The following is a 12,577-nucleotide window of genomic DNA, read 5'->3' on the forward strand; positions in this document are numbered from 1 at the left end:
GCTTCCAGTTGCTGACCAGCTATTTTGTAGCTAAATGATAAGGGATCTATCTTTCTATGTATTCACAGCACATTACACTTGTCTACATTGAGATTCAATTGCCATTCCCTGCACCATGCGCCAATTCGCTGCAGATCCTCCTGCGTTTCAGTACAATTTTCTATTGTTACAACCTCTCGATACACCACAGCATCATCCGAAAAAAGCCTCAGTGAACTTCCGATGTCATCCACCAGGTCATTTATGTATATTGTGAATAGCAACGGTCCTATGACACTCCCCTGCGGCACACCTGAAATCATTCTGACTTCGGAAGACTTCTCTCCATTGAGAATGACATGCTGCATTCTGTTATCTAGGAACACCTCAATCCAATCACACAATTGGTCTATTAGTCCATATGCTCTTACTTTGTTCATTAAACGACTGTGGGGAACTGTATCGAACGCCTTGCGGAAGTCGAGAAACACGCCATCTACCTGTGAACCCGTGTCTATGGCCCTCTGAGTCTCGTGGACGAATAGAGCGAGCTGGGTTTCACACAACCATCTTTTTCGAAACCCATGCTGACTAGGTTTCTAGTCTCCAGAAAAGTCATTATACTCGAACATAATACGTGTTCCAAAATTCTACAACTGATCAACGTTAGAGATATAGGTCTATAGTTGTGCACATCTGTTCGACGTCCCTTCTTGAAAACGGGGATGACCTGTGCCCTTTTCCAATCCTTTGGAATGCTACGCTCTTCTAGAGACCTACGGTACACCGCTGCAAGAAAGGGGGCAAGTTCCTTCGCGTACTCTGTGTAAAATCGAACTCCTATCCCATCAGGTCCAGCGGCCTTTCCTCTTTTGAGTGATTTTAATTGTTTCTCTATCCCTCTGTCATCTATTTTGATATCTACCATTTTGTCATCTGTGCGACAATCTAGAGAAGGAACTACAGTGCAGTCTTCCTCTGTGAAACAGCTTTGGAAGAAGACATTAAGTGTTTCGGCCTTTAGTCTGTCATCCTCTGTTTCAGTACCATTTTGGTCACAGAGTGTCTGGACATTTTGTTTTGATCCACCTACCGCTTTGACATAAGACCAAAATTTCTTAGGATTTTCAGCCAAGTCAGTACCTAGAACTCTACTTTCGAATTCATTGAATGCCTCTCGCATAGCCCTCCTCACACTACATTTCGCTTCGCGTAATTTTTGTTTGTCTGTAGGGCTTTGGCTATGATTATTTTTGCTGTGAAGTTCCCTTTGCTTCCGCAGCAGTTTTCTAACTCGGCTGTTGTACCACAGTGGCTCTTTTCCATCTCTTACGATCTTGCTTTGCACATACTCATCTAACGCATATTGAATGATGGTTTTGAACTTTGCCCACTGATCCTCAACACTATCTGTCCTTGAGACAAAACTTTTGTGTTGAGCCGTCAGGTACTCTGTAATCTGCTTATTGTCACTTTTGCTAAACAGAAAAATCTTCCTACCTTTTTTAATATTTCTATTTATGGCTGAAATCATCGATGCAGTAAGCGCTTTATGATCGCTGATTCCCTGTTCTGCATTAACTGTTTCAAATAGTTCGGGTCTGTTTGTCACCAGAAGGTGTAATATATTATCGCCATGAGTCGGTTCTCTGTTTAACTGCTCAAGGTAGTTTTCAGATAAAGCGCTTAAAAAAATTTCACTGGATTCTTTGTCCCTGCCACCCGTTATGAACGTTTGAGTCTCCCAGTCTATATCCGGCAAATTAAAATCTTCACCCAGAACTATAACATGGTGGGGAAATCTACTCAAAATATTTTCCAAATTATTCTTCAGGTGCTCAGCCACAACAGTTGCTGATCCTGGGGGCCTATAGAGACATCCAATTACCATGTCTGAGCCTGCTTTAACCGTGACCTTCACCCAAATCATTTCACATTTCGAATCTCCGTCAATTTCCTTTGATGCTATTGCACTTCTTGTCACCATAAACACGCTTCCCCCTTCACTGTCCAGCCTGTCTCTGTTTGATAATTAAAGTATCAGTTGTGCCCTTGTGGGCAGCCTCTTTGACAGTGCTGTCCTAGAAAGAGGATGCAATAGTTAGGATTTTGGTGTTGTTACCTGTGTCCCATAACTCAGGGATTGTTTGACAACAGCGGATTTTTCCAGTTGCCCTAATCATGTACATCTACCTTTCATAAAGTTGTCAACGTAACATGTTCTCTACTTGCATGGCATTCCATAAACATGTTACTATATAAGACCCAAATTGTCCCTAACAGAACCTACGAGGACACACATTCATGGGAAAGGATAAGAAGCATGCTTATCTTGTCCTCCTCAAGTTTCTTGCCAATCTTCAATGAAAGACTGCTGGTGCAACATGATGTCTTTCTCTGGTCATTTGTTTCGTATGTTTTTGTTGTGAAGGTGTACGCTGGATTGTGTGGAGAATTTGTTGTTCAAAAAAATGGTAGATTGGTTACTGAACTGCACTTGTGAATATTTGGAAATTGATCTAGTTTTATCTATGAGCTTTCACAGCACCCTGCACTGAAATGATTGATAACAGCTTACTCAAAGGTATAGACTGTTGTGTGCATAGGTTTCTGGTTGACACTACGATCCAAGGATCCATCATCTTTTTTTATGTACTAGTATCTCCAGAAATCTTTATGCATGTCCATTTAGTGGCTGATTGCTTTGAGTCTGTAGCTGTGCAGTTGAATTCATAGAGGCAGGAAACCAACAAAACAGTTAAAATACCTGCAACAGCTGCTTGGTGGACTTACTTCTTCCTAAAAAATCCAGGAAGGGTAACACTACACTTTCCTCTGTTTCCTTAGTGAGATAAACTTAAATTCATGGGAATTAAGAGGATATGGTAATAAATTTTAGATAGCAGCTCTGTGTTGCTGCCATAATGTTAAGGTACTTTCAAAGTATTCCTAAATAAGGAAGGCTGTAAACTGATCCAGCCAAAGTGTTTACTCCTCAGTTTTCCGTAAAAAGATTCATTGAAGATCATAGAGAGCTCTGCAATGAATTCTAAGGATTGGTTTTTTAATTTATTGCTTTTAAAACAGGACTTGTAAGACAAGACACTGAGAGGGGTGGGATGAGGACAAGAGGTGGAGGAAAGGAAACACACACAGAGGAGAGAGAGAGAGAGAGAGAGAGAGAGAGAGAGAGAGAGAGAGAGAGAGATATTGGTAATAAATTTTTTGGTGGTTTGGCTGATCCCAATATAGATGCCTAAACTCTTGCTCACCATGTGTGTGAATACTGAATACTGTGTTAGGAAAATTTTGAAGAGAGCAAGATGGTTTAAGGTTTAATTTGTCCATTCTCAGATGCAAATTTTCTGTAATAGAAGTTAATGTAATTGTGTCCCTGTCTGCTTTTTTTTATCCTAAGGTGCCAAGGAACATAGAGGTAACATAGTATTTTAACACTGTGCAATGTAATAGTACATTGTCCTTTGTGATTTTTTGTCAGTTTAGTGTTTATCTTAATTGTTGATTTGTTTCATTTGTATTGCTTCTTTCTTCAGAAACATTGGGCTTGGTTGTTATTAAAGATAACTGTATCAATAATTTTCTATGGTTATGTTAGCACATGCATAAAGGAAATTAAGAACGAAGGACTTAAAGACAAATAATAAAGTTGTGTGTATTCTCAGATAGAATAATGATCCAGCCAGTAGCCAAATGCAGGTACCCTAACTAATTTCTAAAATTAATAAAGAATTTATGGAATAAAGTGAAAGATCAGACACTGCAAGTCCAGAGCAAAAGAAGAATGATTTTATGAAATTAAGTAGCAGATAGGTAGTGAAAAGTCAGAGATTAGTAAGAAGTAGATTATGGAACTGTAGTAAAATTGTGCAGTTCAGATGAATATTCGAAAAACGTGAAGAGATTGAGATACAAAGTTGTCAATATGTATGGCAGATAAAGTATAACTGGTGTAAATGGAATGTGGTTTTGTTGTATATGTTCATGGAGTATTAGTGAGGTTGATATTTGTCACAAACAAAACTTCAAACATTTAACAAAATTTTGGGATTCCAATTAGGTATTTAGTGCATTTTGAACCAAAATATAAATTCAACATTTTTGATGCAAGGTTTCTCGTCTATGATAAGGTTTTTGAACAGGGATAGTTATTGGAGGTGTATGTACTGTCATTCTAACAGTTCAGCAAATATTGGCCATACTTAAACAGATGCTTCTCTAAGGAAATATCGCATCAATATGAAACGATTGAATACGATGTGAATGTCTCCTAGTCTGATCAGTGCCCAGGAATGGATAGAGTGGGTTATATTATGGATAAAGTTGTCCAGATCACGGAATGGCAGTTAACTGTTTGGATCATAGAAAGTTTTGGGAAGAGTGGTTTACACAATGTAAAGGGAAATTTGTGAAAACCATCAGGTTGTTAGAAAAGAGTTTGTGGTTGCATAACTTCTCCACACTATAAAAATGCTATGAATGGATTTCATTTGGGTAATACATGAAATAAAGGCAGCTATTCACCTATAGCTGACTGATGTGTGGTGCGTAGAAACACGCAGCAGAACACTAACTACACTAGCATTCAAGATCTTGTTTCTCTCGTTGAAACACACACATTATTGCACAGACATCCAAATTGTGGCCACATGGGCCATGGGTAAGTATTGACATGGCCCCAGGCGTGCATTTTATTGGCACAACCCTTAGAAGATGCAAGAGATCTACTAGAGAGACTGCTTACACTATGCTTGTGCATCTTGTTCTGGAGTACTGCTGAGTGGTGTGGGGTCCTTATCAGACAATATTAAAGAGAACATTGAGAAAGTTCAAGAGTGTCACTGACGTGATACAGGATTTGGGGTGAACATCATTAAAGCAGAGGTGTTTCTCATTGGTGTGGAATCATCCCACAAAATTTCAGTCACCAATTTTTTCCTCTAAATGTGAAAATATTTTGCTGAGGCCAACCTACATAGAGGGATATGACAATCATAATAAAATAAGGAAAAACAGAGCTCACACATAAAAATATAGGTGTTAGTTTTTTCCATACACTGTTGTTGATCGGTATAAGAGAGAATAATTGTGATGTGGTTGGATGAATCCTCTGCCAGACACTTAAGTGTAATTTGCAGAGTATCCATGTAGATGTATGTTTGGGTACCTGTGTGGTTGTGAGTGAATGTGTGTACTTCTGCTAGAGAAAGAGCAGGAGCTCTAAAGCTAGTATATATAATTTTCTGTTGTGTGTTTCTATGCGCCACTCATCAGTCAGCTGTATGTGAGTAAATGCCTTCCTTTATTTTACATATTACTCCGTCTAAGAATTTCCATTGTTATTTTTCGTTAGGGCAAGAATGAATGAATCAGATGATCAAGCAAATGTGTAATTAACACTTTACAGTTCATTTCCAGCCACAAAATCCGTATCTACCATATACTTTTTCACATATCATTTTCCACACAGATTGCAACCACAGTTTTAAAAAAACTCCATTCCTTCATAATCTTTGTGTCCAGCTAACCTCTCTCATGTGCCGGATATAATTCTTCCCCTCCCTCCCCACCTTCTTCCTTCGTAGGTCCAAAATCAAAGTAAAATCAAGCCTGCTTACAGGCAGGGATGGGGGAAAACAGGTCATGTGATGAGTAATGAATTAATTAACTAACTGAACACTGTGCACATAACAAAGCAGGGCCATGAGGAGATCATTGCAGCAAAAATGCATTGTGACAGGATATACTTAACAGAAAAATTCAATCCAAGCGAAATTTTCTAATATTTCATTACATTTGTGAAACAAGATATTTCTTTTTGATTACAAGAGACAAAATATTTGGAGTGAGATCCCTGTTGCTGCAAGATGGAGAATGCTCTTCAGTGTTGGGTCTTGGAGCTGGGATCTTTCTACAGCTTTTATGCTCTTCATTATGTAAAACGGTTTCTAACAATGATACGTTGAGCCAAACCTAAATATAATGTGAGCTGCATTCTTGTGTAGCTTCGGAAAGTTTTCTGCATGAACATCACAATATACTATCTTAATAAATTGATTGTACTTCTGAAGGCACAGTATGGGTATCTGGTGCAACATAAAATGGTGTGCTAAATAATTTGAATTTGTTTTGTTGCTTGCACAGGTCATTAAACCTTTTCTCATAACAAACAGAATTGCACAGTGATTTGTTGATAAGCCACAAAACATGAATAATGTGAAGGTAATTGTAGTGATAAAAGGTTTTTGAAAATGTTAGGTTTCCTGTAGCAATCTGCCTTTCAAGTAGATGGGGTGTGTCCATGAATGCATTGATTTTGTCATTCATGATAGGAATAAGCAGATCCTTTCCTTGACGAGACAAATTTAAGTGATTTAAGTGTCCCCTAATATCAGTGAGAAAGCGAAGTTCGTAACTTATTTGTTCCCACTGAGTGCCGACTACTTCGTTCCGTTCCTTTCATTTCCATAAATAGGTGATTTCCTTCTGAATTGGTAAGAATAAATTGTGAATTTTCTCTCTAATAAGCCATCGTATTGCAAAATGTTATGGTACATCATCGTGTACTGCTTGCAGGTGGTGATTTGACTCCATGCCTTACAAAATTCACACATGGTACCATAACATTCTTGACTTTGCAGTATTGCACACTTCCTGTGCAAAGGGCCTCCTAGTGGATGAAACTGTGTATACTTTATGCATTTTTCAAGTTTGGTCTTGATCTTTTTTTCTTTTATATGAGACACAGAGCCACATTGACTACAACCATTTATGGTGCTCCATCTGTCACCATAGAACAGAGCCTGTCTCATGGCAAACACACCACCTCAAAAATATTGCGGCGTGTGGTTCTGTAAAACACTGGTATAACATCTAACAGGTCCTCAACAACCTGTAGTTCTAACGTAACACCCCCCACACATACTGCAAGCTGCACATAGTTTGTTACATCAGTGGTTCCATCAAGTGCTAATGAATAACCAATAAAAGTCCGACCTTTCACGTTCTGTTCAGTTTTCAGATCTGACCCATATCTCGGAGCCAAAGAGAAACTGTTTGATGGAGGGACAGACTCCTTCCAGTTCCTTTACCTCTCCTGGCATTAAACACCCTACGACAGCCAGAAAACATGATTTGAAAAGGGGCCCCTATTTAAATTGTCTCCACTAGTTGCAATGCTGTGTGCAGCTTCATAGCTTGTTCTTGATGCCAGTCAAGGTACCATCCAGCTCATAAAAGTGTGTGGCATGAAGGGACTCATAGCAATGCTAAATATTGTACCTCATTGTATTGAGCATATTGTGCAACATTATAGTCAGTGAAGCAACCCATCATTTCCAACAAATAAGAATTGTTCTTTCCAACAAAGGGAAAATGGCAGCTGGATATTTTGAGAAGTTATAGCTATGTTCTCTATGAAGTGTGAATCATTAATAAATCATATGATAAGTGTCAAGTGTGCATGCAACAGAGCAGTGAATGAACACATTGTAATATGACAGCTGGTGGGTTGCCTACCTAACCTGCACTTGCCTACGGGTGAACTGAGGTGCATCTGCAGGCACCATCACATGATGGAGCAATATTGTAACAATGTGACATAGAGATTAAGGACAATGGTAGGGAACATGGAAAAATGTGGGCCATTTCTGGAAAAGATCTCGAAGATTACCCCACTGACAGATTTATTATATCTGGAAAAAGAATATTCCATGCTTCCAATAGGTACACACTTCAAAGAGAATGGGAAGAAAAATTGTGTTACATCTATAATATGTGTACTGTTTGCATATTATCTGTAAACAAAATGTAGTCTCTCAGTGAAATTAATAGTATAATGCCACAAAGGCACCATTTTGCCGGATAAGGTCCTGTTATACCTCGAGAGACCAGAAAGAGACCACAGGCATAGCAGCATCATATGTGTCATAAAGTGTCGTTTCAAAGATTTGATCACAATTTTGAGACATATGAAGTGTTATGTGTAAGTTACTTTAATGTTAACCATGTATAACCAATCTAAAGCTTAGCTACACGATTAAAATTAATAACCATTTGAACATGATCATTTTCTGCTTTGATTATTCACCTACCCATTGTTGAAACATTATTTACATCATTTGATGGTAAGCATAGTTAGCCTATCATTGATGCTGGAGTAGTTAGTGCATTTTTCTTCTAGTATAAAGTGCAAGTGGGAGCTTTGCTTGTAAAGATACTTGTTCTGTAGCTGCCTCATAAAGTAATGCAAAGGGCTGATGCCAGGAAGTAATTTGTTAATCAGGTGCTTTGTTTACAAGAGATAGGAATAATTTCTGGAATTTCAAGTTATTTCTAATTATTGTATTAATGTGCATCAGGCATTTAGTAACTTTAGTAGAGGACAGTGGCCTCTTATTGAAATAGTACCATCACCAAGTGACATCCCTGCATTTGCTTTGTTTTGAATCTTGTCAGCCAAACAACAGGACAAATCCTGCATTTAGAAAATGCCAGTTTGAATCTCATTAAAAAAATTGTGCATTAAGAAAATCATACATGACACTTTTCACAAATAATGTTAACACTGAGCTGAGTATGAGTGAGTTAAAAAAAATACATATTCACCAAACAGTTGTTGCTATTTACCTGTTTTTTCTTTTGTATACAGTTCAATAACAAGACTGTGGCACTGGTTGCCTCTGATGTTCTTGTGGCATTGTCTGATCATGCAGCTCACTTACTTGAAGTCTTTCCAGAGATACCTTTACGGATTATTGAGGTAAGATTGAAATTACCACCCAGTCTCAAGTATCTCAGTGGTGTTTTTTCCTTCATTTTGTTAAACTGCATTTGCCCTCTTTTCTTTACGCACTTTATTTGGTTGTAGTGAGATATGTTTTCTAGTGAAAGTTAACAGCAGAAATTCGTTTTTTGCCTATTTTAGAAGAAATAAATTTTTCTGCATGCTGAATATTTGAAGTAAGAATTCTGTGGGGATAAAGTTTATGAAGACACACACACACACACACACACACACACACATACACACACACCCTTATGCACCTTACGGAGCATATATTAGTAGTGGGTTGTTATGTCAGGAGGGAGCAACATAAAGGATGAGAATAAGGGGTAGTGAATGACAAACCTTCAACAAAGGACATATTTATATTCTGGAAAATGTAAATTTATCACATTGTGAGCTTCACTTTCTGCATTGTGGCAAGCACTTAACAACGTGAAGTGTATGCTGAAAAATATATACTGCTCTGATTTTGAAAGGAGTCCTTTTATGTTCTATATTTCCATCATGCTAGTGTTCTATTTTATTAGTCTTTTTGCACTGACTTGTTAGTGGAAATAGTTGTTAATGATTTAGTCTGAGGTACATGATTTTTGTTTTGGTTATGATGTGATGTGTTGTGTTCTCAAAGTGTATATTAGGTTCGATACCTTCATTTGTCACGAGAGAGAAATTATGAACAAACTGAAAAAATCAATTACTGGACTTGTTACTACTATAAGTTACTATGACCGCTCACACTAACTGATTTCCTATCATTTCTGTGATTGCTGAAGATCAGATGGGTAGATCACATAACTAATGAGGAGGTGTTGAATAGGATTGGGGAGAAGAGAAGTTTGTGGAACAACTTGACTAGAAGAAGGGATCGGTTGGTAGGAAATGTTCTGAGGCATCAAGGAATCACCAATTTAGTATTGGAGGGCAGCGTGGAGAGTAAAAATTGTAGAGGGAGACCAAGAGATGAATACACCAATCAGATTCAGAAGGATGTAGGTTGCAGTAGGTACTGGGATATGAAGAAGCTTGCACAGGATAGAGTAGCATGGAGAGCTGCATCAAACCAGTCTCCGGACTGAAGACCACAACAACAACAACAACAACAACAACAACAACATCATTTCTGTTTGCCCCTAAAAACTACATTCTTGGCGAAAAATACTGTAAGCTTGCACACTGGCAACTAGCATTTTGAGATTATCACATTAGAGAGTAGTAACTACTTTTCCCATGGTCAAAAGAAAATTACTTTGTTGATCTCTGACAGCTCTATCAAAAATTTTTGAGATAGTAATGTATTCAAGAGTAGCCTCCCATATTTGTAAAAATAAAGTACTAACAAAATGTCAGTTTGGTTTTCAGAAAGGCTTTTCAACAGAAAATGCTATATACGCTTTCATGGATCAAATATTAAATGCTCTGAATAACTGGACATCGCCCATTGGTATTTTTTGTGATCTCAAAGGCCTTTGATTGTGTAAATCATGGAATTCTTTTAGATAAGCTAAATCATTATGGTTTGAGGGGGGCAGTGCACAAATGGTTTAAATGATACTTAACTGGAAGAATGCAGAAAGTTGAAATAAGTGATTCATGTAATGTTAAAACAACAGCTGATTCCTCAAACTGGGGGGGCTATCAAGTACGGGGTCCCACAGGGTTCGGTCTTGGGTCCTTTACTGTTCTTGATATACATTAATGACTTACCATTCCATATTGATGAAGATGCAAAATTAGTTCTTTTTGCTGATGATACAAGTATAGTAATAACATCCAAAAACCAAGAACTAAGTGATGTAATTGTAAATAATGTTTTTTACAAAATTATTGAGTGGTTCTCAGCAAACGGACTCTCTTTAAATTTTGATAAAACACAGTATATACAGATCCGTACAGTAAATGGCACAACTCCAGTAATAAATATAGACTTTGAACAGAAGTCTGTAGCTAAGGAAGAATTTTCAAAATTTTTAGGTGTGTCCATTGATGAGAGGTTAAACTGGAAGCAACACATTGATGGTCTGCTGAAACGTCTGATTCAGCTACGTATGCTGTTAGGGTTATTGCAAGTTTTGGTGATAAGAATCTCAGTAAATTAGCTTACTATGCCTACTTTAATTCACTGCTTTTGTATGGTATCATATTCTGGGGTAATTCATCGTTGAGTAGAAAAGTATTCATTGCTCAAAAACGTGTAATCAGAATAATTGCTGGAGCCCACCACGGTCATCTTGCAGACATCTATTTAAGGATCTAGGGATCCTCACAGTATATATATTCACTTATGAAATTTGTTGTTAATAATCCAACCCAGTTCAAAAGTAATAGCAGTGTGCATAGCTATAACAGCAGGAGAAAGGTTGATCTTCACTATGCAGGGTTAAATCTGACTTTGGCACAGAAAGGGGTAAATTATGCTGCCACAAAAGTCTTTGGTCACCTGCCAAACAGCATCAAAAGTCTGACAGATAGTCAACCAACATTTAAAAATAAATTAAAAGAATTTTTAGATATAAATTAAGGGAGGAGAAGGCAAAAAAAAAAAAAAAACTAGCTTAAACATTAGTGTCATGCAATATTTTGTGTAATGTAATATCTTGTACAGACATCTTTCATTAACCTGACATGTTCCACATCATTACGAAGTGTCGTATTCATGATCTATTGAACAAGTATTAATCTAATCTAATCTAATCTAATCTCATGGGCTTCTTTTCTGCCATCTTAATTCCCGTGATTGCTCTGTGATGTTACCAACGTACAAGGTGCTATCCAAAATTTTCGGGACTGGTGCTACCATCTGTTGAAAACCTTACCTTTGGACTAATTGTCACTATCACTCTCAAAGTAATTCCCATCCGCACATACACACCAGTCCCAGTTCTTCTGCCACTGGTCAAACGTTTTCGAGAAGTCCTGTTCTTTGAGGGTGTTCATCACTGCCAGTGATACTTCTCGAAACCCCTCTAGAGTGTTGAACCGACGGCCTTCCAACTTGAGTTTCAGTTTTGGGAATAACGCAAAGTCGCAAGGTGCCAAATCTTGCAAGTACGGTGGGTGGGGTACAGCTGCCATGTTGTTTTTTGCCAAAAGGTCGTGCTAATCAAGGACGTGTGGCAGGGCACATTGTCATGACACAGCAGCCAGTTCCCTTGACGCCATAGTTCGATCCGCCGTCACCGCACCTTTTCACGGAGCTGTCGCAAAACGTCGCAGTAGTACGCGGAATTTACTGTTTGGTTGGGTGGGACAAATTCTCTGGGCACAATTCCCTTGGTATCAAAGACGATGATCATGCTCTTCACCTGTCTCGTATTCTGGGTCTTGGAGAGCCCAGGCTCTTCCACTGGGATGATTGTTGCTTTGTCTCTGGGTCATAACCATAAATCCAGCTCTTGTTGCCGGTGATAACCTGTGACAAGAAGGTTGGATCATCAGATGCGGTCTGACAAAGGTCCGTGCACACTTAAACATGCTGTGCCTACTGATTGGCAGTCAAGATACTAGGCACAAATTTTGCAGCGATATGATGCATGCCCAATTCATTAGTCAACATTCGTTGACGTGTCCCATAACCAATACCCACTTCATCCACGAGCTCTTGAATGGTTCGATGTCGATTCGGGCAAACCAAATTTTGAAGTTTGGCAGCAGACTTTCCAGATGCTTCTTCTTTGACATCTGTACGGCTGGTCCTGAACCGAGCATGCCACTCAAACACACGTGTACGGCTTGTGCTCTGTCCCCTAAACACTTGTTGGATCATTGCAAGGGTTTCCGTAGCAGTTTTCCTGA

The 12,577-nt window shown here is 38.5% G+C and overlaps 1 protein-coding gene across 4 annotated transcripts in view; it reads left to right on the forward strand.

Moving 5' to 3' along the window:
* Window positions 1-12,577, forward strand: part of LOC126337707 (probable Rho GTPase-activating protein CG5521) — a 275,478-nt gene that overhangs the window by 154,281 nt on the left and 108,620 nt on the right. For all 4 annotated transcript variants that reach the window (XM_050001492.1, XM_050001493.1, XM_050001495.1 and 1 more), the window contains one exon: window positions 8,648-8,758. In XM_050001492.1, coding sequence (XP_049857449.1) covers window positions 8,648-8,758 — 111 coding nt within the window. The remainder of the gene's footprint in view (window positions 1-8,647; window positions 8,759-12,577) is intronic.

Source organism: Schistocerca gregaria, chromosome 1, assembly GCF_023897955.1.
Source record: "Schistocerca gregaria isolate iqSchGreg1 chromosome 1, iqSchGreg1.2, whole genome shotgun sequence".
NCBI lineage: Eukaryota > Metazoa > Arthropoda > Insecta > Orthoptera > Acrididae > Schistocerca > Schistocerca gregaria.